The following is a 24,127-nucleotide window of genomic DNA, read 5'->3' as shown; positions in this document are numbered from 1 at the left end:
TGCTGGTGTCTCAACCATTTACAATCTATATTAATGGTTTTGATGAACAAGCTGAATGCAGTGTTGTTCACCAGAGATGTGAAGATAGATAGATGAGCAAGTTATCTGGACATGAAGAGCATGCAAGGTAGTTGGGCTATGGCATAGAGAATCTAATATGGGAAAGCATGATATTTCCACTTTGGAAATAAGAATCAAATGTACATTTTTTATTTAAATAGAGCACGACTGTAACTTTAGTGAGAACTGTCAGACCTTTCTTCCCAGGGCAACTGAGCATAGTGGGAGAGATAGGTACAATAGGGACATTTAAAAGACTCTTGGTAGGCACGTGGATGTAAGAAAAATTGAGGGTTATGGGCTGTGAGGAAGGGAATGATTAGATCAATTTTGTATCAGCCCAATATAATTGGCCAAAGGGCCCGTACTGTGCTATATTCTTCTATGTTCGATGAAATAAATTGGAATCTCTGAATGTTGCAGTTACTTGACCAAGAATGCCAAATGATTGGAAATTTCAGTAACTTTTTTTCCACTTCTGTTGCGTTGAAATCTAAACAACACCAAACATGAGCAGCATAGTAACACTACATCTGCAAGAGTTGGAGTACAAACTCCAAATTTCAGTGTGTATTTTGGAAATTCGTTACATTGCTTGCCTGTGTGTGGGATAAATTTGTGATGCCTCAATTTTTCCTCTCTTTTTGGTTAATCTGGGCTTTTTAAAAAAAAAAAAAAAAAATTGCTTAGATCCACTGTACTTTGTCCACTAATGAATCAGAAAATAAACGGTAATAGCTAGCAGATTTGCAAAGTAGCTAACCTCAGACTGTACCACATAACAAAATTATACATTTCAAGCCAAGATATTCAATAGTAGCTTTTTGAATATATTTTGCATTTTTTTTACCCACCAATATTTGTATAACTCTTAAGTACTGTACCCCCTGTACAATATTTTTAATTTGTGTCTTATGACATGCAATTGCAAACACATGGACTTTCATTTCTCAAGTTTTCCTGTGCCTGACCTGTATTTGGAGAGTAACTTGTGCAGGCTGGAGTGTAAAAGTTCGACATCCAATTGAGCAGCTGCTGAATAAACAGTGCTACTCAGGCAAATACGTTCTAGATGCTTCTGTTTTAGTTGTTTTAACTGAGGCGAGCAACGTCTCAGCTGTTGGACATGCAAAAATAAGCGGATAAGCTTTGCACAATGGTCGTACTGTGCCTTGATGTAAATTTCAAGAAAATGTAGATTTTAAGCGACCAAATTCTATGCTACTTCAACTCTGCTAGTTGTTGCTTAAATTCAGATGATCTTTTCTGGTATTCACGATATTTCTGTGATTGCCTGATCGTTCAGCTTTCTAGTTTGGATAAAAATATGAATTTGGTACTAAATTAGTTTTAGCTCTATGACTAGAGTCGACTGATGGAAAGTTTTTTCATTGTAATGCTGCTTATTTCATACTTCTGCAAAAAATTACTTTTCATTGTTTTGATTTGATGCTTTGAAAAGCAAGACAGATTACAGTTCTGGCTGGGAACTATCTAAAATAGTTTCTCACAACTTCCTGCTTAATTGACTGCCTTATCCTCACGATTTTGCCATTGGCCAGTCAGACAATGTCTTATGCCCTTATTGACAAATGATGTGTGGGAAGAAAAGTTATTTTAATATAAACAATTTATTGCACTTTTTTTCTCAAAATGATTTTCAGGTTCACGGGATTTTATTTAGGGCATTCTTTACGATTGGCAGTAGATGTTGAACAGGTATTCTTCAGGTTTGGGGTCTTATAAAGAATTGAGGCCAAATTTTATCCTTAAGAGCATAAGACATAGGAGCAGAATTAGGCCGTTCAGCCCATCAAGTCAGTCCTGCCATTTTATCGTGGCATGGTTAGCACAACGCAGTTATAGCACTAGTGACCCGAGTTCAAATCTGGCGCGGTCTGAAAGGAGTTTGTACTTTTTCCCTGTGTCTGCTTGGGTTTCCTTTGGGTACTCTGGTTTCCTCCCATCATTCAAAACATTTTGGGATTGTAGGTTAATTGGGTGTATTGGGCAGTGTGGGCCTCTAAAGCCTATAACTGTGCTATAATGTCTAAATTTACTGTCTCTTTTAACTCTATTCACCTACCTTTTTCCCTTAACCCTTGATTTCCCTCTAAACCAAGAACTTGTTTATCTCTATCTTAAATACACCTAATGACTTGGCTTCCACAGCCATCTGCAGTTGCAAAGTCCAGAGTTTAACCACCCTTTGGGTAAAGAAATTCCTCCTCATCTCTGTTCTAAATGGACGATTTTTATATTCTGAGGCTATGGCCTCAGGCCCCAGACCCACCCCCTTGCCCTCCCCCTCCCCCATCATAGGAAACAACCATACCACTTCAATTCTATCCAGTCCATTCAGTAATTGAAAAATTTCAATGAGACCCCCTTCATTCTTCAAAACTGCTGTGGGTATATCCCAGAGCTGTCAAACGCTCCTCATATGATGACCCTTTCATTCCAGGCATCTTTCTAATGAAGCTTCTCTGCACCCTCTCCAATGCCAACACATCCTTCCTTGGATATGGAGCCCAAATGCTCACAATACCAAGTGTGGCCTGACTAATGCCTTGTAAAGCCAAGTGGATTTAAACATTTTATAGAATGTTTGCACCTCTGGCCTATCTCCTTTTTAATCATTGGGCTAAGAGAACTATAACCATTGAGCCAGCTGTTGTCACTGTCCGACTTGGAAACAATGCTAACATTATTTTTCTTGGCCCGGGAGCTGCACCATGTGTTCTGTCAGTCTGGATTGGATTCATTTTGAGGTCCCAGAGGTTTAAAAAGCATAGTTAGCTTTACTACTTCATTATAATGAAGGAGAATCATTGGTATTTGTTTAATAAGAAGAGTATTTTATGCTGATGTGAAGCTTATTATTCACCTGCATTAATCATGTAATATCTGATCATTGAGACTTCATGATTCCTTTAGTCTGCAAATAATAAGAAAGGAATGAACACTTGTAGAAGGATGTTTTATTGGTATGCAGTTAAATTTATGACTAATTGAAAAAGATGCATCTTTGAGGAAGGGGTGATAATGTTGATGTTACATAATATGATCAAGAGGTTAACAGGTGAAGTAACATGCTGAAATTTTCTTTTTTTTTAGTGGAAGCAGTTGTTGAGTTTGCTTATAAAGCTCAGCATGACGATGAGCTGACCATATCTGTCGGAGATATTGTTACTAACATCAAGAAAGAAGATGGAGGATGGTGGGAGGGTGAACTTGATGGCAGAAGAGGTTTGTTCCCTGACAACTTTGTAAGAGTGAGTACAATATGCCATACATCAGTTACCACTGGTAGTGTTCAAATGTTAGCACAAGTAAAGGGTTTTTGTAGAGAAAGTTTGCATCATCTCTTATTTATAGAAATAATTTGGCACAGAGTGTTGGAGCAAGTTGATCACAATCTAATGTCAATCTGTCTTCAGTCCCCACAGCAAAGGCTGGTTGCATCTGCTACCTCATTGCTTTTAATGTTTGTATGTTTAACAGATGCCTCTGAATGCTTGACTATTTTTTTGTGAATATTTTCGTGTACATATGTTTTGAGAGTTTCACAATTCTCTAAATAATCTCAACAGGATATATTTTCTATAATAATCATTAAGATCTCTTTGGCAAGTAATTGCATTGATTTTGCTGTGTAGCTTGTGGGTGGCAGGACTAAGTAATAGAAAATTCCTGTAAACTCAATGGAGGTTTAAATTTCTAATTGAAGTGGAATCTCACTGCAGCACTCGTTTGCTACTTTCTTCCAGGTGAAGAAAACTTTTTCTCTGGCATTCTTAAATTTTCCAAATGAAAATGCATTAATTTTTCAAAACAGAAGCCTCTATATCCAAACCTTCAGAGGTTGGTTTTGATGCCAAATTGTCAAAGCCGTGTTCTATTATGCTATACATTCTGAAACTTAAGTTTTGTGCATGTTGCTGAGTGGTGTGGAACACTTTTTTTAAAGCACCAAGAGCATCAACTGTCTGCCAACATCTGCATGCTGAAAAAGGCAGGAAGCTGTAGTAAATAATTGCCTGCATGATTGGTTTCAGCTTTATTGAAAATAAATGATTGGGAAAATAACTTTTTTTGTAAGTTTCTCTTTCAACAAGCAAAATGGTGATGCTTAACGGTCGGGATTAACTAATTTAAGATAATGTGTTGTAAACATTATTTAAAACTTAACAATAAAGTTGTAAAATGTCTACTTTTATAGTAAATGCAAAATAGTTCATGTGTGTTAAGCTTAACTGCAAAAGGAACTATTAAGCCATGAAGGCCAGAGGGTTTTGTTTTTTGAATTATTGTTTTTTTTTGAAGAGTAAACCATTTCAAATTGGATCAATAATAGAAGTACTGAACTGGTTTCTGAATTACTATTTTACTGTACGTTGAAAAACTATGTGGTAGGCAATGAGCTTGCTATCTGTCTTCAACAACCCTTCAAATGTGGGGCATGATGTTGTGAGGGATATATTCATGTTTGCAGAGGTAAAACACAGGAATTCGTTGACACTGTGGTGAAGTGAAAAAACACACAAATGCTGGAGAAATTCAGCAGGTCAAACAGTGCCTTTATGTAGCAAAGGTAAAGATACATTACTAACATTTCAGGCCCTTCTCAAGCCCAAAATATTGGTAATGTATCTTTACCTTTGCTACATAAAGGCAGTGTTTGACCTGCTGAGTTTCTCCAGCATTTGTGTGTTTTATTCAATTTTCCATGTTTGATATGAAATTTTGAGTCACTGTTTTTCAAGATTGAATTATTTTAAAGGAAGATCGAGAACTAGCATCATTATTTCCATTCATCTAAATTGTTCTGTTTAACAAGAAGCACAAATAAGAATAGAAAATTTTAGTCTTGCAACTCGATATTGAGGCAAATGAATAATGGCACCTGCTTTGGCCTGAATTTTGTGAACATCTGATTCAGTTAGTTTATAGAAAATGTGTTGATTGAACAAATAGAAAATGAAAAGAAACTAACTACCGTATTTGATGTCATTTAAGAAAGCAACCCCCCCCCCCCCTCCATTTCAGTAGAGAATATTAATTTTTTTTTAGTGTATTTGTGGGTAAGTATTTAATATTACAGTATAGCTGGAAAAAAAAACTTGGACAAAACATGCAACTAGGACAACAGGAAAAATCTTTTTAGTAGTTGCTGCTGTAATTTACAGGGGAAAACAAAAGCAGCTTAGCTATAGCAGAAAACGTTTTATTAAAACCACTGCTGTTGTCTGTCCCCGTGCTGGTCCTGCTCCCTCCTGGCGGCCTGTTGTTGGGCCCCATGCTAGTCCCACTGCCCCACTCTCTCTCTCTCTCTCTAGGGGTGGGGAAGTGGGATGGTAGGACCAGAGCGGAGACCAACAGCAGGTCACCAGGAAAGTCTCCTGACAGCCTGCACCAGGCCCCACACTGATCCCACTGCCCTGCTATACTACCCCCACCCCGACGGTTTGCCACCAGCCCCCAATGATAGATGGCGGTGATGCTAGTGAGCCTCGCAGCAACAATGATCACTAATTTCAACTTTGCGTATAAGACCTGGGGGATATTTTTGAGCCATTTTTTTTGGAGGGAGAAAGAAGTTGGCCTTGTATGCCATCAAATATGGAATATGTTGATGCACAACATATACTTGGCAAATTTGATGCAGTTTATGGAATGTTTTGTTGATACATGGCTGATTTAATATAAAGTATATTTTAAAAATATTTTTAATTTCATTTTGTTTCTGAATAAAAATGATCTCTCTTGGATTTAATGTCTTGGGCATTATGAATGTACCACAAGCAAATGTTGAGCATAGATTAAAGTCTCTTTAAAATTGCTCAATCTCAATGCAAGTTCAGTTCTTGCAGCTGTTACCTTTTGCAATTATCAGCATAAAGAATTATGGAAGTTTGGAGTCCATTGACCTGACATCCAAGGCAATTGCTTTCTGATACTAGATGAAGGACAGAAGTGTCAGTGATGATAATAGTAGTGCACTGTGTAGGATAAATTATTATAAGAGCAAATATGTACACAAGAGCTCAAGCAAAATCCAAGGTTGTAATCCTTATCCTAGAGTTCCTGGAGGGAGGCACATATTTAAGTTATCTATATTGTTAATGAATATGTTGTTCTTTTGGTGTTGCTGCATTGCCAATAAATTTGAAAGTACCCCACAATCTTTTTTTTTAACTTTGAAGTTTTTTTCTCGTACATCTCTAGATATATAGTACAGGTACACAATCCTTTATCTGGAACCCTTGGGGGACAGTGTGTTCCGAATTTTGAATTTTTCCAGATTTTGGAAAGCCAGATTTAAGTCCACCCGAATTGTGCTGCAGTATCCACTCCAACCTGCTGGTTTCGCCGGCCTGACCCGCGCTGCCGGTCTCTCGCCCACCCAACCCACGCTGCTGGTCTCTCTCTTTCTCTCCCACCCCCCCGGGCCACCCGACCCACTTGCTGGATTTTGGAGCTTTCCGGATTTTAGATGTCCACTGAGCATAAATTATGTCTTCTATTATAGTTTTCCATTATATCTATCTTCTGAGCTAACAGCTCTTGTGCCTCTTTAACTTTTTTATTAGATTCTTCTAATTTCTCTTTTAAGTCCTCTACTTCCATTTCTACGATTGTTTCTCGTTCTTCCACCTTGTCCACTCTTTTTCCTATATCTGACATGACCATCTCTATTTTATTCATTTTTTCTTCTGCACTTTTAATTCTTCTTTTTATCTCATTAAATTCTTGTAATTGCCATTCTTTTACTAATTCCATATATTCTTTAAAAAAAAAATATATCCATTGTCTTGCCTTTCCCTTCTTCTTCCATTTCTTTGTTCTTCTTCTTCCTCTGGGTTGGCCATCTGTTGTTTCCTTGTTTTCTTTTTACTCTCTTCTTTCCTGTTCTCCTCGTTGTTTTCTGTGTTATCTTCCTGTTGCTGTGTTGCAGGTGTCTCTCTCAGCTGTGGAGATCAACTCCTCAGCTGTTCCCCTCTCCCGTCAGTGTGTTTTTTTTCCATGCGCGGTTGCGCACTTTTACTTGGCTCCGCGAGCCATTTTTGTAGTCCCAAGCTCGGGACTTCCCCCGACCTGAGGGAGCGGGCTTCTCTCTCCGCGGCTGGCCTCCTCGGACAGGTAAGGCCTTCACCTTCTTCTTCCGACATTCTTTCTTCCCTTCTTCCCGTTGCTTTCGACTTTTCTCTCTTCACTGCCATTTTCTTCCCACCTTTACTTTTACTTTGTTTTAATTTTTATTCTTGTAACTTTGTGTTTTGTGTATTTTTTTTAGACTTTTCTGGACAGGGCTGGAGTTCCCTGACCGGCTACTACTCCATCACGTGACTCCTCCACTGAGCATAAATTCATGATGAAATTATTGGTGAATTGTTTGCCAGAGGTGGGAGCTGTCCTTGCTGTCAGATAGCCGAAGCACAGTGCCATGGATTGCAACAAAGGAGTTGGAGATAAAATGAGCCAATGACCTGCCCATTTTATTCCTTCACTTCATCACAAATGTAATTTCAAATAAATGACAAAACATTAGGTTAAAATAATTTATTGTTTGGACCTTCCACCAGAATACTTTCACACATCTGGGATCGGGGACATGAACTTTGCCTGATTGAGTAAAATATTGGAATGCAAGACACTTAATGCAGACATAATTTCACTGCAAACCTTTTTAGGCATTTATATAATTATCAGATTTATCACTTTCCTAATTTAGTTTCTTCCTCTTGGCTATGTTGTTATTTTGTAGCATTTTCTTTACAAATAAAATTATTTACAAGTTGTGGAGTATATGTTGATACAAATTTAAATTAGATCCAAAAATCAGAAGCAGTTTCATTCTATGCTCTAAAGCAGGGGTGTCAAACTCAAATTCACAGAGGGCCAAAATTAAAAACTTGGACTAAGTCGAGGGCCAAACTAAATATTTATTGAACATTTTCAACAACATCTGCATGTTTTCTCTTCTTTCAACATATCTAATGTTAAACTTTTTCTTATTAAAATAAATGTTTAATAATAGTTTTGGTTAAACTCTTTCCAGAAGAATCATTGAGAAATGAGAAATAAAATATTCAATAAATAATATTTCTCTATCGCCTTTAAGCTCCTTTTCAATGTATTTTTTTTCACAAGCCAACAAGTCAAAAAAATAACAACTTGCTTCAATGAAAATCCAATCTTTCAACTATGAACAGTCCAAAGTTAACCAAAGAAAATATTAATCCAAGCTTAGCTTGCTACACTGTGATTTACTCTGATGTACCTGGGACTAAACCAGATACTTGGCATCTCTTCTTAGATGCAAGTTCATCAAACTCTGGGGTCAGAGTTTGCCTGCCACCTGTCTTGAAAGGTCCTGTTTTCTGTATTTCGTTTGGCCGTTTTCCGTAAGGGGTTTATTACATGTGAGTTGGGCGACAGGACACAGATGCTAATGAAAGTAAAGAGAGGAGGTGGGGGCGATTAGCGGGCTGACGGGCCGGCGCCAATGCATTTGCAAAGCATTCTGGGATTTGTAGTATTAGCTGTGCATGCACTATACTGGCACGGCGGCCAGCGGGCCAGCTCTAATACATATCTGATATGATCTTGCGGGCCAAATATAATTATATCACGGGCCAAATTTGGCCCGCGGGCCTGAGTTTGACATGTGTGCTTTAAAGCATGTTTAATAAATGTCAAATTTTTTTCGTTGAATTGTCAAAATTGCAAAGTATTCTGTGAAGCCCAAATGTCATTCCTGGTCATCTGAATCCAGTTCCTGGGTTATCCCAGTAAATAGTTTAAGACCCCATTGCCTTTGCTTTTAATTAAATTATTATAAATTGATATCTGTATCCCAACATTTCGTGTCTTGTTCTGTCATTTATATAAACATTCCAAAGGACTTCAGAGATATAATTTTGAAAAGGAAGTTTGCTGAGACAAATGGAAGGTGATCAACATCATGAGCAGTGTGATTTGAGCCTTGCCATGAAGATTCGATGCTTTAAAATGGAGATTGAGGATGTTTGATAAGGGGAAAAAGAAGTAATACATGTTGCTGTACAGTGGGATCTTGGATTGTTAGTTTCTGAATTGCATCAAATTGATGCTCAGGTCTGATGAACATTTTAGGAAGGCAAGTTGTATATTGGCTTTATTGCCAGAAGATTAGAAATTAAAAATAAGCAAGACTTCCCATAGTTGTAAAGGCTACAGATCTTGAATGTGTAATTATGAACTCCATACTGAGGGGAAAAAAAATACTTGATTTGAAGGAAATTCTTTCTTGGTTCTCCAGATCGATTCTAGAGATAGGGGGAATTTTATGGACATATTGAGTTGAACTATTCAGATTTTGTCGTGTATTGAAGCATGAGAGGTGATTTCATTGACCTACAATTCGATGAAATTTGACTAGCTGGACGTCAAGAGGCTTTTTCCCCCTCTGGCTGTGGCATCTTGACCTGGGTTTTATTGTCTCAGATGAGCATTGGTCATTTTGAATTGATATGAGGAGCTATTTCTTTACTTGGGTTGAAAATTTCTTGAATCGTAAAAGGTTGAGAATTCTTCAGTAGTGAGGAAATATGTGAGAAATGAGGTTGAGCCTTGCTGAGGTTGAATGCAGAGATGGAAGCTGGTGATATATTTGTGCTCTTGGTTGAAAGGAAATTTTAGAAGAGCAATGAATATATTACTATGTAATAAAGACACAGCACTACATAGCAGGCTTATTTTAAATCCTGCTTCTATCGTTCAGTGTGATAATGTTACAGATTCAGATTTGTTGTCAGGGTACATACAATCCTGGATTCATTTTCTTGTGGCGAGGAAGAGATGCTATTTATTGGTAGTCCAAAAAAAACTGTACTCAAATAAACAAATAAGGAAATGTAAACAATGTGTAATATAGAGAGAGAAAAAATTAATAAAGCACACAAGTAAGTGTCCTTAAATGAGTCCCTGATTGAGTTTGTTAGATGAGTCTGATGGTGGAGGGTTAGCAGCAGTTCCTCAACTTGGTGGTGCAAGTCTTGTGGCATCTGTACCTCTCTTCTGATGGCAACAGTGAGAATAGAGCATGTGCTGGCTGGGTGGTGTGGTTCCTTGATGAATGCTGCTACTCCGATGGCAGTGTTCCCTGCAGATGTTCTCGATAGTGGGGAGGGTTTTGCCTGTGATGTTCTTGGCTATGAATTACCTTTTTCTGGGCTTTATTGCTCACGGATATTGGTGTCCCCATACCAGACTGTGATGCAGCCGGTCAGCACACTTTCCACCACAAATCTGAAGGAATTTGCAAGGGTTTCCAATAGCCTACTCAACCTGTGCAAACTCATGGGGAAGTAGAGGTGCTAATGTGCTTTCTTCATGTATTGGTTTTGTTAAATTTTGTAAAGATACAGTTGCTGGAAAACAAATCTATAAAAGCCTGAAAAAAATGCAAAATATTTCTTGGAGACTGTTCAGCAATGAAAAGACTAGCAGAGTTCTGCTTGCACTCATCAGGAAGATGAAAAGATGTCAAGGGGAGCTGTTGCACTGGAACATCACTGGTTCCAAATTCTTGATTTACACACTCGAGTGATTTGAAAATACACTGCTGCTCTTGTATTGTTTCTCAATCTTGCTGTTTCCTCTCTTAAAATGTGGAAGTATCATTGCTAGAAAGACTGCAAAGTTCAAGAAAGGACCTCGTCATCACAATTTGCAGTGGGCAATAACATAATAATTCCCACATGCTTTAAGTAAATTACTCAAATATATCTCTTCTGGATCAAGACTTGGAATATGGAAGATTTTAAAAATCATATTTTCACCAAATGTAAATGGTGTACATGATATTGCTATTTGTGGAAAAATCAGGTGTGAATGGTTGTGTCTGCTTTTGTGCTTGTGAGAGGCAAAATCAACAGATTCCACCCAATGCAACCAGCCACAAACTGGCAAAGTACTGTGTCTTGCTCTGTTTGTCATAGTAGGATTATTACTTTGGAGGGATGTGAATCTGTATGTCTTGGCAGGGGTACATTGCTAATTTTTTAGGTGCCGGAGTTCACCAAAAATGGCGACAAGGAGGTGCCAGAGTGGTCCCATAAGGTGCTGGAGCTGTGCTCCAACAGCACTACACCCTGATGCCTTGGTAAATAGTGGTGGTTTCTCATCAGGAAGAATTGTGATCGTTTCATTGAATTGGTTATCATAGTTCAGTTTTCCAATCATTACTTTGAAGTGTTATTTAGTGCCTGCTAGAGACAAGATCTATTGTTTTCTTTTGCAAAGTCAGTTGCACAAAGGATCTTGTTAATGTCAATGTAGGTCTTGGCCAAAAATAAATTCTGGATCTTGTCATGCATTTAACTTTCTACGCAACTAGCTGAGCACCACAATGTGATTGCAATCTCGTGGCCCAGTTTCAGAATCTTTGACTTGACTGCAGATATACACTTCAATAGTTGCATGTTGCTGGCTATGATAAAATTGTCTTCCAAGTATTTTGAAAGTGGAGAAGGACTCTACAAGAATTAGTTCTTCACCTTACCAGAGAATTTTATCTTTCCCACCCTGGCATTGCAATTGCCTAGAAGGATTACTTTGTTTCCATTTGGTCTGCAGACCAGAGAAAAACTCCTCTTCTTCTGTATTCATAAATTTTAGAAGAGTTACTGAGTTGTCAGCCACAGTCCTTCGTGGCAGATATAGACAACACTTTCCTTCTTCTAATATATCCCAGAGTATCATCTTCCAAAGTGTGAGCTGTGATATCCCAAATTTCTATCTCTTTAATCCAATGAATCAAACTCTTTGGCTGTTACTTTATGTAGTTTTAATTTGTTGATAAAATAGATAAACATATTGCATAGCTTCATCACAAGACTTTCATAACAGTGAATAACAAAGCATCTACTGTATAAAGATACTTTTTTGTACTTTATTGCTTTATGTCTTTGTATTCAAAGAGATACAAAAATTAAAAAAAAAAATTCTCGTGCTCATGCTTCCTTCACATCTTATAGAATGATCAAGTGGTTAGTCTGGTCGAATATTATGGCATATTACATCATAATCACTATGGTAACTCTGCAAATAAAGTTCTCTTAAAGAGACAGGCACAAAATTAACTAAGAATCAAAAATACAAGATTTGAACTGTACAGCAGAGCTAATCAGTGAAGATGAAGGCTTACCAGCTACTTTGTTCTATTGAGTTGTAAGCTTTCTGCTTGCTGATTTTTTTCCATGAGGAGATGATGTGGGTCTCTGATCCTGAGTTACAACATCAAAGTGATGTTCAGGACTTTTGATATTGTCCACAAGTCCCCTGCTGCTCCAAGTCTTGAACTTCAAGCGAGGAGTTGAAGTTGGTGCATGGTCCTTTTTATAAAATGGCACGTCCATTACACACCAGTGAACACATGGACTTGACAGAGCATGGTCTTGGTCCAAGATGACAAGGGACCAGCTAATATTGCATAGGCATCAAGACACGCATGAGTGCCTAAGGACCCACCAGTATGGATGCATTCAGGCTCAGTTACAGAAGTAAATATACCATGTGATGCACTCTGATAGGATACTTTCAATAGTGTATCTGTAAAATGGCCACAGGTGCCGTGCCAAAATTCTTCTGGCTTCTATTGAAGTAGAGACACGTGGACTCTTTTGGCCATTGCAGCAATGTGGGTGGACCAGGAAAAGTCACTTGTGATGTTGACTGCTGGGAAAGCTGTCTCAGCACCTTTGATGCGGACGGGGGTGTGAGCTCTTCCAGAAGTCTATGACCAGATCCTTAGTCTTGCTGACATTCAAAGAGAGGTTGTTCTCTTGGCATCAAGCCACTATTCCCTCTATCTTCCTTCCACATTCCTACACAGCACTTGGTACTGTAAATATTTATTTGTTTTTTTGTATTTATTGTCTCATTTTAATTCAATTAAGTATGCTATTATATTTTGTAGTTTTTACAAAGTACAGTTCAACTGTAGCAACTAAGAATTTAGGTGCATGTGTACATTGTAAAAATGATTATTATAATATACAATAAAAATCTTTTACTGTAGCAGTATAGGACTATATAATGCTACAGTACAATTAAGAATGTTCCTAATCTTTTATTGCTTGTAAGTGAAAATTTGGTGTTTTCTTCTGTAGTGTACAGGGGAGAAACCAACATTAAGGATTGGGGAGTAAAACATGAAAGTCTGCAGACACCATGATTGAAGTAAAAATACAATGCTGGAGAAACTCAGTAGATCAAACAGTGTATTTTATGTAGCAAAGATAAGGATACAAAACCTTCAAGGTATGAACAAAATGTAGGCTGAACAAAATGGTGGGAGGAGAGGTAGGGGGAGGAGCACAGTTCCATCGGCAAGAGATAATAGGTCGATAAGGGAGGGAGGGCACACCAGCAAACGGGGGGAGGGGAGATGGCTTTGTGAATGGAGATGAGAACTGGAAGAAAGAAGAGAGGGAATAGGAAGGGAGGGACAAGGGGAAGTAGGCTGGTTGAAACCGGAGAAGTATATGTTAATGCCATCCAGTTAAGAGTGACCGATGGAAAATTTGGTTTTGCTCCTTCAATTTATGGGTGGTCTTGGTTGGACGGTGCATGAGTCCATGGACAGACATTTCAGCATGGGAGTGGAGTGCAGAATTGAAATGATTGACTACTGGGAGAATCCTGTCACTGATGCAGACAGAGCGAAGGAGCTCAGCAAAGTTATCTTCCTGTCTTTCTGATGTAGAGAAGGCCACAATGGAAGGACAGGATGCAGTAGATGACTCCCACGGATATACTGTTTTGGGGCCCAAAATGGTGGTAAAGAGGGATATGGAGTGCAAATGTGGCACTTCCTGTATCCATAGGGGAAGGTGCTATATGGGGGATTAATTGAAAACAATACATGGATCACAGAGGAAGCAGTCCCTATGGAAGGCAGAAAGGGAAGAAGAGGACGAGATGCGTCTGATGATGGGGTCATGTTACGGGTGGTGGAAATTATGGAGGATAATGTTAGATGTGGAGGGTGAATGGGTGAGGAAAAGAGGAATCCTGTTTTTGTTGTGTCAGGGGGCCAGGGCAGATGAGGAAATGGAGGAGATGTGATTAGGGCTGAGTTGATGGTGGTGGAGGGGAGCAAAGGTTTTGGTAGAAAGAGGACATTTCTAATGATCTGAACTGGAATGCACCATCAAGCAGGAGTTGCAAAGATGGATCCAGATTGTGCTCTTTCAATTGAGGAATTCTGGTTGACTTGAAATTTAAAAAAACACACTTGTGGTCTTCTGTGAAAGTATTCTGTGCTTATGGTGACTATCAGTTATCTAAGACCTGCTAACTATTGCAAGGGTATAAATGCCATCTGAAATGCCTCACCAACCTCTCAATTTTACCATATCCATTGGTTAAAACAGGAAAAAAATAAGAAAATGAGTTTGTTTGCAAGAGCTAAGGTCGGTCTTTGATGCATATGAGAGGATGGGTCTTGTACTCAATATCTCAAAGTAAAGGCCCTCTGCCAAACTGCCCCAACTGTACAGCACTATCCATTGATGGTACAGATTCACATTTTTGGTTACCAGTAAATTCACCATAAGCAATTCACCAATGTAATTTCACTGACTATGCAAGACTGACGGAAAAGTCACCGACTTTCAAATTCACCCCAAGAAAGTTAACCTACTATCAAATTCACCGACCTAATAGACATTTTTAAGATATTGTGAACTGTTCTTTAATAAAGCTTTAAATTAGGGATCCTTGGGTTGTTGCTCCCATGGCTACTCAAGCTAGTTCTACTCCTTTGCCCCCCCCACCCCCAACCGTGTGCATGAGAGATTTCACTCCTCCCCTCCTCTTGGGGATACAAGGCTGGACCCCAGTTATGGGCTGATTTTGTGCCTTAGTCCTGGTCTACGATGATCCCCTCCCCCTATTCTCTGCCGTTGGGGATCGGAGGAGATAATGGAAGGCAAGCCCGTGGAGGAGCACCCTGTCAGCTTCACCGCCTGGAGAGGTGGTGCTGAGAGGGTGTGCTGATGCAGACATAGTGTTGCCTTTCTTAATGAGAAATTTGACATTAATTAGAGTTGTTAATTAAAAATATAGGCTGTGATATGAGTGTTGGCCCACAAACCAGGTATAGTATCTTCCTGTGTTTCTTTTTAAAAATTCATTTCAGTGTATTTCCTTTGCAAAATCCATTTATTTTTATCACATTTTTGGGAAGCACTTTCTTTATGGCTTGGTAGGAAATGTATTTTTAAAATTGAATATCTAAATACCAGTTTTACTTTTCAAAATAGATATTGATAGATTTTTCATGAATGCAACACAACCATGGGAGGTTATTGAGCTACATTATTGGCCTTTTACTAAATTGTAACATTCTGGTCTGTTGCTGTTATAATTGCAACTAATATTGTTAGAAGTTGATTATTGATGTTTGGATTTTGGACTTTTAGTGCCTAAACATTTACCTTTTTTTTTCTATTTCCAAAATTACCACCTTCACAGAATTGTTTAGGTTTTATGCTATTGTAGAAATCATGATGGGAGAGGAAATGGAGTTTGGAGGGAATATTTGTTGAAAACAGTAAACAAGAAGAAATTTCTAACATCTTTGTTCAGTTTGCATCAATGCCCAGGTATTGAACTGATTACCCATGGTTAATCCTCAAGAGAGTTGCTCTTCAGAACTTTTCAGAATATGGCCAGCATCCAATGTGCAGTGTAGCTTTCCTGAAAAAAATGGAACAAGCATGTGTTTTAAATGGTGTATTTTTTTTGGATGCAAATAATTTTAGATTGTGGTCTCAATTCACTATCGTGTTACTTCTCTGTTCATGTCATATTTCTGCATTCTAGTTCTTGGTTTTTTTTCTTTGTTTCATTTATTTTAATTAACAGTAGAGAGTTTGTTTTGCATAATTATGGATAGGTTTCTTGCAACTTTTAAGTCAATTTTCCCCTTCCCGCTTCATGTCGTGGACTATTTGCAGCCCTATTTATGTCTATTTGGGCTATTTACCAACTATAAACTTAATCTGTGAATTTTCTATTTTCTTTATTTTTAAAGAAACAACATTTGCAATTGCAATTAGATAGGATGTGGTAAGGAAAACATCCACGATGTTAACTGGTTTCACTGCAATTTGTTTACCAATTTGAAAAATGTTGATTTTTAAAAAAAAAGGTGTAATAGCTCAGCAGTTTGGCAACAATTATTTTAAATATGGTAGTTTACCTCTTGGTTTATACACTTTTTAAAACAAAGGTTGGTATCCTTTTCTTACCACCATCTTACTGAGCTACTGAAGATTGTGTCATGGAAAAGATTAATGATTTAAGGGATTCCCTTTTATTGTGCACTTATTATTTAATTCCATTTCCTTTCATAGTTTTTCCTCATAGCATCTTGTTTTATGCATTTGGGCAGCTCCAGAAGGTAAGAGTTGCATTGCATGTGTAAATTTTGTACTTGAGTTTGTGACAAACTAATATTTTTGGAATCTGGACATTGTTGGCAAGCCCAACATTTAGTGCACATCCATAATTGTCATGGAGGATGTTACAGAGAGCAGATGCCTTGAATCTCTTCTGACTTTCTGGTGTAGGTACAGAATTCCCACAATGTCTTTGGGTAGATATTTGTGGAATTTGGACCCTGGATGTTACCTTGATCTTTCTCTGTGCATTTGCTGCTTCATCTGCTGAGGGGGTGTGCAAACATCAGCAAATGTCCCCACTTTGTAACTTGATAGGAAAGTCACTGACAAAACAGTTGGTGGCTTCAGACCCTGCCTGAGGAACTTCTGCAATTATATCCTGGGTCTGGCATACTGACTTCCAACAACCACAACCTCTTCCTTTATTTGATTTAGGACACCAAATGCTGCAGCATTTTGTTTTCTCTTCCCCCACTTTGATATCTATTTACCTCCGTGTACCTTGAAACTATAGTGCCTTGATATCAAGGACAGTTGCTCTTGCCTCACCAGATACTTTTGGTCCATGTTTGGTCTGCTGCAATGAGGTCTCGAGCCAAGTGATCATTGTGAAAACCCAATTGGCTATTGATGGATAAATTAATGGAAAGTGATTAGTCTATTCTCAATTAACATTGATCGCTTTATTTAATTGGTTATTAATTAAGCTATTTGGATTTGTTCTGGTTTTTTTGTGGACAGGCCTGGATAACAGGAACAATTACTGCACTTTTTGGTTCAAGAATAGTTTTTATCCAACAGCTAAAAGATCTGCCTGCCCTCTTGGGAATGGGAAAAACACACACTTTTCTTGCACTAACTCTAACTGAATGTTTATCTATCCTTTTGGATTTATTATCTTTTTCCATACTGGGATAATTGAATTAATACTGTTGTAATTGGTGCATAATATATATCTATTTGGCTGCAACAAGTAATAATTTCTGTGCATATGTATATTGTATATGACAATGAACTCGTTATTAGTGTACACGTACTGGTAGTTTTGGAGGATGGTTTTTCATTGCAACCATTGAGATGTTATGTGGTTCCATTGCCTTGCAGTATCCTGTGCTCTCAGGCAATTTTTGATATCATTTGGAGTAAATTGAATTGGTTGGAGACAAATTTCTTTGATATTAGGGATATTAGAAGTAAATCAAGATAGATTATTCCTTCAGCAGTTGAGTCATTTCATTAACACTCGTATATGCTGGTCCCGTTGTTGTTGATAGCAGGGATGTTTTTGGAAAAACTGTCTCCTGTTAACAGATTAGTTATCGCTCTCCATTCATGGCTAGATGATAGGATTCATAGCTTTTATTGGAACTGATTGTTATGAAATTCCTTGGCTTGTCTGTTTTGTTTTTTATTTTTGTGCATTTAGGGTTATTTTCGCTTTGTTGGGTTTGAGCCTTGTCAATTTTGAGCATGCCTGATGTTGCTCCCATAATGCCCTTCTGCACTTCATATTGAATCAGGATTGATCACCTGGCTCGTAATGCTAGCGGTATGAGCTTGTAGATTGTGACTGCACATTTATGCAGCTGCTGTGGCTAGTTACACCAGTAATCAGTCATGTGTCTTTTGACTGTTGTTTCTCTTCTGCATGGTTAGACCAAAAGTTATTGCCATTTTCCATTGTACTTCAAAGCTGAAGTTCTAAGGCATATAAGTAAATTAATGCATTTATGATTAATGTTTAATTGGATTATGGATACATGGTAAGCAGTGGTTGTTCATTATTTGAGTCTGGGTTGGACAAGCACACATTCATGTCATATTTCTGCATTCTAGTTCTTGATTTTTTTTTCTTTGTTTCATTTATTTTAATTAACAGTAGAGAGTTTGTTTTGCATAATTATGGATAGGTTTCTTGCAACTTTTAAGTCATTTTTCCCCTTCCCTCTTCATGTTGTGGACTATCTGCAGCCTTATTTATGTCTATTTGGGCTATTTACCAACTATAAACTTAATCTGTGAATTTTGCTTGATTAATTTCTATTTTCTTTATTTTTAAAGAAACAATATTTGCAATTGCAATTAGATAGGATGTGGTAAGGAAAACATCCACGATGTTAACTGGTTTCACTGCAGTTTGTTTACCAATTTGAAAAATGTTGATTTAAAAAAAAAAGCTGTAATAGCTCAGCAGTTTGGCAACAATTATCTTAAATATGGTAGTTTACCTCTTGCTTTACACACTTTTTAAAACAAAGGTTGGTATCTTTTTACTTTTTCAGGTTTGGCTTGGTGTCAGTCATATCACAAAACAGCAATTGAATGGAGACAAATGGGTCTTGTGCTTGGTTTACAGGAAACTGCTGCTATAAATTTTAGCAATTAAATTAAATGTGTTTGCATGCGAGAGACGACAAGATGGCTGAAATAATGATGTGGAAGAATGGAATTATTTTTGGTGTTACTATGGAGTTCATGCATATTTCTGAGCCCAAAGAAAACAATTTAAATGTTTTTAAACTGTATGAAAATGAATGGTTATTGTAATCGCATAATTTGTCTCCTCAACACAAGATTTATGGACAATTAACTATTTAGAGGCAGTGAATATTCTACGTGAATAATGCTAAATAGAATTGTGTACTGAGCTTTGCAGAACAAGTGAGTTCTGTTTCTATTATTTCCAGAATATGGTTATCATCATTTACCAAAATAAGTGAAAATTGCTCTGAAATGGTGCAAAGTCCAGCTAGAAATGTGCTTTGCAGTTTTGGCTATGTGCGTGGTGTGTTTCCTGTAAGAATATTGGCTCTCACAGAGAGGTGGTATGTGGTTGACAGTTTGGTCTTTAGCTCTTGTGTGCATCAAAACCTTCCACAGGAACGAACTGCAGCTTATAGCAAATAATCTGAAAAAAACAATTATGGGTGTTTTGCTCGTTTGACAGAACTCGTTATTAGTCCCATTCCATTTTGAAAATGTGGAATTTAGACATAACAGAAAATTATAACACTCAGCATATGCTTTGATCTTAGCTCGCATGTGGGCGCAATGCTTTTCAATTCAACAACTAATTTTTAAATGTCAAAAACATCATTTCCTGTCACTAATCACTTGGGCAATTTTGCAGCTTTGAGTATTGATCTATTGCACTTTACCCTGAGCTGTGACTTATTCTTACTTTCAAGGACTAATACATTAATCTGTCTCCTGCAGCTTTTGGTTGAAAAGCATACCATATTGTTACGGAGTCTAGAGAACCCCAAAACCCAGCAGCAACAAATATGCACCACTACAAAGGGTTACTTAAACAAAAGTTGCTTTTAATTATCTTTGCACATGAAAACAGAATCAAACTTTAACTTATTACTATCAACTTACTTAACCTACTTAACTCCCCTCTAATTCTAAATGCACGTGTGTGTAATGTGTATATAAGTGTAGAAAAGTTCTTTGGTTCACAGACCAATCTCACTGGTTGCAGGCAATTCTTGTACTGTGCACACAAGTTAGCATTAATAAAGTTCACCAGGCTTTGGAGCTTAACAGGCAAATGGTTACCACTCTGGAGGGTTCTTGTTGGTTTTCAGAGAGAGATTCCTTTTGTTCCAAGACATCTGCACCTGATTCCTTTTTAATAAGTCTTACTGATGAAACTTGCCCCCTTCTGGGTTCTCCAGATGATCCTCTTTCTTTCAGGTCACCATAGAGTTCCTTTCAGACAGCCAGTCTTCTCCTTTGACTAGGCAGACTTCCAAAGTTTTGCAGCTTGTCCCTTCAGGAACCAAAGCCTCTGTCTCTTCTCTCACTCCCTCCCTTTCTGAGAGCAAATCTGTTCTGCCTCAGCCTGCAAAGATCACATGCTCTTCCAGACAAGCTGTTGCTGTTTGTTGCTACATAGTTGCCCTTTGCAAAATAGCACTCTGCAAAAGTCTTGCAAAAATTCTGTTTTTAAAATATTTGTGTGCAGCCTGCTCTAACAATCATCCCAAACCACTTATAAATACTCTCTCACAATTTCTTTATCATTTCCCCTGCAAGTAACAAATGAAGAACACTACTCTGATTCCAAAATTCATTCTGTTGTTGCCTTCAAGAACCCAATATGCCATGTGAAATTCAAGATGGGTAATGTATAGAATAAAAAAAATTCCTCCAAGTGCCATAAGAATGGAATAAGAAATGTACAGGTTGCCAACAATTGGATCTCAATGCAATAATACTTGTACAAGTTGTACCTCTTTAATCCCGTGACATTGGGATCTGGCTATTGCCGGACCACAGAAATTGTTGGAAAACAGAAATTGACCCCTAAGGGAATCCTCAATGTAAACATTAACATAGCTTAAAACAGGAAATAATAGTGTGGCGGCATGGATAGCGTAGCAGATAGCGCAACACTTTTACAGTGCCAGCGATCAGGATCACTGTCTGTAAGGAGTTTATACTAAAGGCAGCAGATTCGAACTTGCGCCAGATAAGAGAAGTACAACCTGCATAGTAAAATCCCCATTATCTGAAACTCAAACAGCAAAATAAACTCGAAGAAATAAATTAAGACTGGGACAGGGAGCTCTGAGACTTCATTGGACACACACAGGTTTGCTCCTGTGAACTAGCAATGCCCCTCATACACATGTATTTCTTTTCGCTGTCATCACTTATGTGAAGGTGAGTCAGGTTGTCAGGGTGCGAAAGGTGCGGTGAGGGCCTGATCGGGACCCTGGCGTGGAAGTGAGCCAGCTTCTCAGCATGAGGAAGCTGTGCCGAGACACTTGCATGGAGATTAGTGGGGCTGAGCCAAGGGCCTGACCAGGGCACTTGCATGGAGGTGGGGGGTAGGGGTTGCGCAGAGGGCCTGATTGGGATACTGGCATGGAAGTGAGTTGGGTTGCATTGAGGGTCTGACTGGGACACTTGCATTAAGGTGAATCAGGCTGCACCGAGGGTCTGTCTGGGACACCACGATGAACAGCTGGTTGATGCCACTCGATGCTGGGATGACTCTCCCAAAGTTTCTCCCAATCCCTGCCTAGTAAGAGTCTTTATTTTTATTAGTATTGTGTATATCTGTAAACTTGGGGGAGGTAGTTAATTATGTTGGTGGCACAGTTAGCGTAGTGGTCAGTGGAACACTGTTGCAGCGCCAGCAACTGGGGTTTGAATAGAAATTTAAAAATTTTGTAAGTTACGGGAATTACTTGATTAAAGTGAACTTTACATGATTAAAGACTACAATTCTGGTTTTTTTTTCAAATTACTTTACAGCTTGCACTGTCTTTTGTCTTTTAAACAGTGTATTCTTAATGCAAGTGTATTAGTTAGGTATTACAAGAGTGAGTCTCAGTCAATCAGAACATTTACTTTTCTGATGTTCCTGATCTCATTAGATGCTGGATAATATATTTTGAAACTCCGCTGTTATTCAGTGACCAAAATACTTACTTTTAATTGGTTTGTATTGTTTTAACATCACGGATGAAAATTTAACATTTGGATTTCAATACAAGTACAGTGAAATAGTTAAAATTAATGAAGTACAAATTGACACAATATTATCATGTGTTCCTTAATTCTTTTGACTACTAGCTCCTCATTCAGCCCTTAACCTCTTGGGTATGATCAGCAACAGTTCTATCCTTTATTAATTGAAGGGCACAATAATAATCGGAAATAACCGTATAGAAGCAAAAATTGCCTGCTGCAGAGGTTGAAGGAGAAAAGCAATAAAAATATAGGTGACATTTTTTGTACTTTTATATGGGAGGGAGAGATGTTGAAAAAATGTGATGCTCAAAGAAATGGGATTCCTCTTGCAATATCCTTGGCTTGATAATTCGTCTGGCTGTGTATGCTAATTCTGCTTGAGGCCCTATTGGAAGAATGTTCACTTGTGGCGGCACAACTGATTTTCTAGTCCTCAAAGGCAGACATAATTCCATGGTTGATGTGGGATATGGAGTCTAACAATTGGCCTAAATCCAAAGTACTTTTGTTTTTGCGCATATTCCTTGGTCATTATTGCTGAAATGGACCAATAAGCAGATGCCCTCAAAGAGAGCACACTTGGAGCTTCACCATCATAACTCCAAACAGAATTGAAACTAAACCTTGAATAGAATTTGAGACCAACAAATTGTTGCACTGCATTCTAATTTAATCTGGTTCAAAATGTGCGCTGTATTTATACATTTAAAAAAAAAATTACTGCTATATTCCTCAGCACACAAATCTCCACAGAGGTCAGTGTTAGGGCCATTACTTTTAGTGCGGTATATAAACGATTTGGATAATGGAATAGATGCCTTTGTGGCTAAATTTGCAGATGATACCAAAAGAGGTGGTAGGACAGGTGGAAGTGAAGATATGGAAAGCCTATAGAGAGACGTGAGTAGATTTGGAGATTGGGCAAAGTGGCAGATGAAATACAGTGTATAGTCACACACTTTGGTAGAAGAAATAGATGGGCAGACTATTATTTAGATGGGGATAAAATTCAAAATTCAGAGGTGCCAAGGGACTTGAGAATTCTTGTGCAGGATACCTTAAAAGTTCACCTCCAGTTTGAGCTAGTGACGAAGGCAAATGTATTGTTGGCATTCATTTCTAGAGGAATAGCATGCAAGAGCAGGGATGTAATGTTGAGACTCTATAGGGTACTGGTGAGACCTCGCTTGGAGTTCTGTGTACAGTTTTTGGGCACTGTATTTGAGAAAAGATGTGCTGGCTTTGGAGAGGGTTCAGAGAAGATTTACTGGAATGATGCTGGGAATGAAAGTGTTGGCATATAAGGAACGTTTGTCCGCTCTAAGACTATTCATTGGAGTACAGTAGGATGAGGTGGGACTTCAAAGAGAGATTTCACATGCTGAAAGGCATGGACAGAGTAGATGTGGCAAGATTATTTCCTATGGTATGGGAGTCTTGGACAAGAGGGCACAACTTCGGGATAGAAGGATGTCAATTTAAAACAGAGTTGCAGAAATATTTCTGTAACCAGAGGGTCGTGAGTTTGTGGCTTGTTGCTACAGGTGGCTGTGGAAGTGGGATCATTGAGTGTGTTTAAGGCAGAGATTGACATATATTCAATTAGTTAGGGCAGCAAGGATTATAGGGAAAAAGCTAAGGAGTCAGGCTGAGGATAGTGAAATACGCTTGATAGGCCTACTTCTGCTCCTATACCTTGTGAACTTTAGTAACCTGTTAATGCTATGATATGGAGACAAAGTTGGGAACAGCATTATTTGAATTGTTTGAAGGGATCTTGGAGCGATATTTACTTGGCTTAAATCTAGTAGGAAACTTCTGAAATATGACTGCTGATATTAAGGTGACATTAATAATGAAAAAGACATGCTGTTGGAAATTTGCTTCATGCACCCATCTGAAATTTTTTTTTCTTTTTGTAGAATTCCTTTCTAATGAATTTAACCATATAACCACTTAAAGCACAGAACAGGCCAGTTCGGCCCTACTAGTCCATGCCGTTGCAAATCCCCACCCTCCTGGTCCCACTGACCAGCACCCGGTCCATACCCCTCTAGTCCCCTCCTATCCATGTAACGATCCAGTCTTTCCTTAAATGTAACCAATGATCCCACCTCGACCAC

The 24,127-nt window shown here is 38.3% G+C and overlaps 1 protein-coding gene across 1 annotated transcript in view; it reads left to right on the top strand.

Annotated features, from left to right (window-relative positions):
* sh3kbp1 (SH3-domain kinase binding protein 1) overlaps nt 1–24,127 on the top strand; it is a 172,686-nt gene that overhangs the window by 1,889 nt on the left and 146,670 nt on the right. Inside the window, exon 2 of the mRNA XM_069889811.1 lies at nt 3,178–3,335. Within this exon, the coding sequence (XP_069745912.1) occupies nt 3,178–3,335 (158 nt within the window). The remainder of the gene's footprint in view (nt 1–3,177; nt 3,336–24,127) is intronic.

Source organism: Narcine bancroftii, chromosome 7 (genome assembly GCF_036971445.1).
Source record: "Narcine bancroftii isolate sNarBan1 chromosome 7, sNarBan1.hap1, whole genome shotgun sequence".
NCBI lineage: Eukaryota > Metazoa > Chordata > Chondrichthyes > Torpediniformes > Narcinidae > Narcine > Narcine bancroftii.
The sequence above is the reverse complement of the archived record's forward strand: the minus strand, read 5'-3'. Positions and strand labels throughout refer to the sequence as shown.